The 6,000-nt window shown below is 46.2% G+C and overlaps 1 protein-coding gene across 2 annotated transcripts in view; it reads right to left on the minus strand.

Annotated features, from left to right (window-relative positions):
- adamts17 (ADAM metallopeptidase with thrombospondin type 1 motif, 17) overlaps positions 1-5,328 on the minus strand; it is a 44,485-nt gene extending 39,157 nt beyond the window's left edge. For both annotated transcript variants that reach the window (XM_062471516.1, XM_062471515.1), the window contains exons 1-3: positions 5,180-5,328; positions 4,379-4,749; positions 1,565-1,793 (exon numbers count right to left, since the gene is read on the minus strand). In XM_062471516.1, the coding sequence (XP_062327500.1) occupies positions 1,565-1,793; positions 4,379-4,749; positions 5,180-5,252 (673 nt within the window). In that variant the 5' untranslated portion in view covers positions 5,253-5,328. The remainder of the gene's footprint in view (positions 1-1,564; positions 1,794-4,378; positions 4,750-5,179) is intronic.
- Between the last annotated feature and the right edge of the window lie 672 nt (positions 5,329-6,000).

The following is a 6,000-nucleotide window of genomic DNA, read 5'->3' on the forward strand; positions in this document are numbered from 1 at the left end:
GGCAGACCCATCTACACCCCAGACCCAGGCACATGCAGGCAGACGTGATTGCAGAGGAAAGAATTTCCAAATCTGGCACCTCGCTCCATCCCTCTCACCCCAAGATACCAGGTGTTGGAGCGCACACTCAAGTGTACACACACACAAATACACTGAATGGCTAAAGCACCTGGAGCTCTTTGACTGTCCAGTACTGGAGCTGTAAGCCCTCCCTAACACACTCTCTCACTAACAAACTCTGACACTAACACACTCTCCCACTAACACACTCTGACACTAACACACTCTCCCACTAACACACTCTCTGACTAACACTAGTCACATGACGAGACGGTGGGCAACACACAGACCCCCCTCCCCCAACACACACACATACACAATTTAGTACGGACAAGGATTGGGTTGTTAAAACACACACATACAGGTAGACATAGTAATACCCAGACAAATACAAGACTGTTCTAAAACAAATAGGTTATTACTACCAGCTAAGCGTTCCTTACTCTTTTTTTTGAAAAAGCACTTTTTTTTAGGACGAGGAGGTTTCAATTACTGCTTGCGTCCCAGATATGAACATATGGAAAGAATTTATTTATACAGGTTGTCTAAAGTCCTGGTGGTCTTGGAAGGAGTTATGTAACTTTGGGGGTGCACGTTTTCAAGGTCAGGCCGTTCTGGTTAATGAGCGTGCACAGGGGAAACATTGTAGGAAAACTTCTTGGAGGTTTTTAATTGTCTCCAAACCAGCATGATCGCTTGAGACGACGCACAGATCCTAGGGTCAATCTCCACAGTGAGACGGCAGCCTTAGTATATCAAAACTGATGAAGAAATGTTTGAGGGGACAGGAAAAGTGTGTGTTTGTGTGTTTGTTTATTGGACTTATCTCCAGGTATAAGTTTCTGTTCGAGCACATATTTAACATGTGCTTCCTATACCTATCCCTCATCCTATCCTCAGCCAACCGGGGAGGATCAGGGACTTACAGCAGATCTGAAATAAAGGGACAACTTTCATACTACTCTGAACAACCGACATTCCTTAAAACTATAAGTCGAACACTACAGATGAACTCTACTGAATGTCTCATTCTAAATAAGGTAAACACTCTCAGGGCCAAACACACAGGCTTCCGTTGAAAGATACTGTAGAGGGTCTGGGCTACCATGAAAAATGTGAATTCCTCTCCCTCAAAAAATCCATATTCTTGGCAAAGAGACACCCAACGGTTGGAAAGTATGCACATTATGAATGTAGGAGTGGTGGACGAGGTTCTCCCTGACTGTCTGATAGAGTTAGCAGTAGGTTTTGCAGGTTCCAACAGGGGCTAACAGACTGGAGAGGCTCATTAAATGCGCTAACAGCTGCCTACCTCAGGATCTCTCTTCCAGCACGGAGCAAACTGAAGACACATCAAAGGAGACATGCAGAACTGTTAGTCTCGATCCAAGAATTTATTGAGTGTACACTGCCGGTTCCATCTCAGAGAGGACAGAGGGACTCTGGGTGCTTCAGCTCCACAAGGCCTGGTTGCTCAGAGGACTTCTGTAAACTTCTGACTTACCTTGGATGGTCTCACAGTACTCTGCCTGGTGGTCTGACGGACCAGAGGCAGCAGAGGCAGCAGCGGGAAAGTCAGAGTCCGAGGCGAAGGCAGAGTCCGAGGTAGCGGTCTGGGTGCTGCGTCGGTGCCGGACCAGTTTGTGTTCCAAACCAGAGAAGGAATCTGCTGCTCCACTCACGCTGACAGGCTGGATGAAGAGGCTTTCTTCTCCAGTGTGGACAAGTCCAGTCTGAAAACACACACACACAGAGGGAGGAAAGAAAAACATTATATCAACACACAAAACAGCTAAGATTAAAGTAAATCTACTAAATATCCCGTCCTGGTCTCTGGTCCAGAGTCTGTATAAGCCCCTCCCCCCTGCCTCTACAAACTACAGTCATACCCAAGAAGAGATGGAACAACTCTCCAATTCACCTCAGCACACACACCCCCGGGCTACAGAGAGAGGAGGGAGAGAGAGAGAGAGAGAGAGAGAGAGAGAGAGAGAGAGAGAGAGAGAGAGAGAGAGAGAGAGAGAGAGAGAGAGAGAGAGAGAGAGAGAGAGAGAGAGAGGCTATAAAGAGTCCTTTGCATGCATGAATCATGGACGATGAGAAGGGAGAGCTGCAGGAGAATGTGGTCAGGATTCACGGCAGTGTCGTAAAGGTTCATCTGACAAGCCAGTAAAGTAAGCTGACATGGCATTAACAAGACATCCACCCTTTCTTAAAGGTACCGGTATCCCAAAACCCATAAGTGGTAATTACATGTTCCTGCAATAGTTGCCATGGGAACCACCATCTGTATTGGAGACTACACATTTTTATTCCATTATAACGAGATGATGATTTAACACTAACAAGAAGTAATTATTCTGATAGTGAGAAGGTAAGAAAGAGAGAAAGACAAACAGACATACAGAGAGAGACACTAGATGGACAGGGATGGGTAGTGCTCATAAGCAGAGAGATAGAGTGGAGACAGACAGGGGGGGGGGGGGTGCTGTTCACCTCACCACATATAGAACAACACAATGTCCACATCCTCCACAGAGAGTCCACTGTGAGTATGGTGAAGTGAAGAGCGTACGGTATGCTGGGTTAGATGGAACAGCAACTGGGTCTGTTACAGCCTATCCACAGACCTCCAGCTCCCAGCTCAGACACCCTCAGGAATGCAGCTACACAGCCAGTGTGTGGCAAGGAGAACCTGCTTTCTACATCTCCACTGATACTTTATCTGTGTTACCAACCCTGGGGTGTGAGGACCTGTCAGTGGCTCAGCCTTGTAGAACAGAGCCCCTCTAGACAGGGTGAAAGGTCATCTCATGTTACAGAAAGGGCAACCCCATGGTCACTCCTTAGTTCTCCTGTCCATGTGTGTCAGATGACACTTTCAGCAGGTTCCTACACTACCCAGTGTGCACTCCTGACCTGGCTGGCACTCTCAGGTTGACAAAGAAGAAAGGTATAGTTAGGATCAGACTGCTCTTTTGCTTTTCCTCCACACACAGACACACACACACACACACACACATAAACGTTCCCTAGTCGGGGGCTTTTGTTTGAACTGAACTCAAGCCAAAAACAACTCAATGATTTAACAACACAAATAAAACTATCTTGAGGTGCCACTGTATGACATGAGGGTCTACACACACTTACACACGCACACACACACGTTGTATTGACTTACATCTGACCCACAGAGTGAAGCTGAGCCTTTAAAGAAGAGGCTTGCTGGTGCATACTATCCTGGTGCTGCTTGGTGTTGTCAGCCATGCAGCAGAACAGTGTCCATCTCTAGCAATGCCTGAGGGACTAGCACTGTTTCCACATGTCTGTGTCTGATGCTAAAGGTGTCACCGAGCTTGACCTAGTTAGCTCACACAAATGAATATAACATTTAAAACAATCGTGACCTCATTTTCCAGTTACTATGCAGGCCTTGGCCGACAAAATGTCAGCATTACTAAGCTCAGAATGAAATACATCCCAGGAACAGATCATGAGATTTCTGCTTTTTTTTTTTACCTTTGATTCACAAGATAGGGAAGCATATGGTGTGATGTTTGCAGGCATTCAAAAGTTAAATACTAATATGTGTGTGTGTTTCAGCAGTGTGTGAGGAAGTGACGGATTACGTGGTGTCAGAGAGAATGGACAGAGATTCCTTCCAGCTCTGAGAGATGACTCTGGCACAGAGACAGACCCCCCACACACAAACAGTGTTATGGGATGTTTAGGCATCCCATCATCTAATCAGCCCCACAGCATACGTGTGTGTGTGTGGTGTGTGTGTGTGTGTGTGTGTGTGTGTGTGTGTGTGTGTGTGTGTGTGTGTGTGTGTGCGGGCGCGTGTGTGAAGGGGGGCCGGCGGGGTGAATGGCGCACTCCAGCCTCTAGTATCAGTAGATTTGGCCTGCTTGTCACAATAACACCAGTACTCACTCCACCAGGCTTGCTGGCTGCAGGGCAGGCACTCCTTCAGGGTATCTGAAACCAGCTGACCTCATCTCCAGCTGACTGGCCCTCTCAGCTCAGTCGAGGCGAACACAGTGCAGGCTGTACTGCAGGCTACTGATTGGAGCCACATTCAGACCCACACATACCACTAATAAGAGAGCTGCAAAGTTCACAAACAATGATGCCAATGGGGACTTAATTATGCTCATTTTGTATGTTTTCTACACTGGATGGTGTTGACTGGTCTGCAGGAGATCATCTGAGCAGTAGGAACCAAGGACAATGCCACCATTAATATTTTCTCCTCAACCATTACCAAAAAACAAGGTGAAGGGGTGAGACTTAGTGAAGGAAAAAATGAATTTACCAGACCACCGCAGGTGTTGAGTGATGCAAAAGAGTCGGTATGATTGACAATCCGCCCGGAGTAAAAGCATAGTTTTTCCTTGGAAAGGTGCGACAGTTTAGTGTTCTTTCCACTGTGCCTCTGTTCTACAACAAAGTTATCTGACAGGAAGGAGTCATCCCTCCTTAGGTGTAGGTACAGGTCTCTTCCAAAAGCAGGCAGGGAGAGGAATAAGTCGTCCCTTCCGCTTTGGGGTCCTCCGGCGGGGTCAGCAGAGGCAGACCGCTGGCCTCGGCGACGCGGGCTGCGCCAAGACGAGTCGCTCAACAGGTGAGAGTCCTCTCCAAATAGAGCTACGGGGATTACCACCTCTGTCTCCAACCCAGAGTGAGCTGCGTGGAATGGGGGGAGGGGGTTAAATGTGTTACGGTTGAGTGTATTTATTCCCACAGTTCATTAAAAGTGTGCCCCTTTCAATTAATGTGAAACCAACCAGAAGCCTACCGACATCCTTTGTGGCCTTAATGAAAGGATTGCGCTACATCACCACAGATCATCTGGCTGTTAGTCATTATCCTGAATGAAGTCTTAGTGGAATAAACATTTAAGAGTTGTGTGAAACTCATTACTGAATTTATCAGATTCAGACGCCATTCACAACTAATTTACTAAATGCAGCAAAAAAACTGAATAAAGAGGACGAAGTAAAAAGTGACTACAATATAAAGTTATTAAATGAGTGGTTGTGATGTAAACCCCGCTACACAATCACAAAATGCAAAGCGTCATAACGCTTGTGTTACAAAGTCGGGTAGTACTCACCAGAGATCGCAGTCAGTCCGATGCAGAGCAGAGACAGGAACAAGAGAAGCTGGGCAGCATGGCTATCGTGCATGATCAAGACTATCTGGCTATCTGTGAAGACTGTAAGCGCGTGCAAAGCCTACCCGGACTGCTGTGAAGTTCTCTAAAGTTAGTCAATTTAAGTATCTGGACTTCAAGCAAAGAGAGTTTGAAGCTGTAGACACGCCTACTGTTCTTTCCATCTGCCCATGCAGACACTGGATTGGGTGAGGCAGTTTTGGATCAATAAATATCTCATACGTGATTGGTCGTCAAAGCCTTCTTTTGCTGTTGGGGGCTGAAACCCTACACGTGGTTTCAGTAAAGAGGGACACTGAGAAAAGTACTGCGGGTCATCAGCGGTGCTAGTTGGGTGCTGAAATGTTTATCAGTAGGCTAATTGTTAATAAACATTTTTGGTACATAATAAACATGTTTGTTGCATACAGGGTCTGTGCTACTTGATTCGTGCAAGAGATCCAGCTTCTGTGCCGAGGACCACGAGGATCATTAGCTATACGTTTTATTACACTGGTGGACCGGACTGTTTAGGGTTATAGTGTGTAAGGCTTCAATTGATACACTGAAGTATAAATAAACTGAGTTAACCAAGGAAAAATACTTAGAATACTGTAGGCCTAACAGTGTACATGATCACATAGCTTGAGCTTAAAGCTAATGGTCTGTTAAAAGTTCTCATCAACTCCTAATTGCAAATGGAAAGACATGGGTTTCAATTAGCATATAGATTCCAAACCAAAGGGTTTGGCCTTGAGCAATGTGCCGCGGTTAGATAAGTT

Source organism: Osmerus eperlanus, chromosome 10 (assembly GCF_963692335.1).
Source record: "Osmerus eperlanus chromosome 10, fOsmEpe2.1, whole genome shotgun sequence".
NCBI lineage: Eukaryota > Metazoa > Chordata > Actinopteri > Osmeriformes > Osmeridae > Osmerus > Osmerus eperlanus.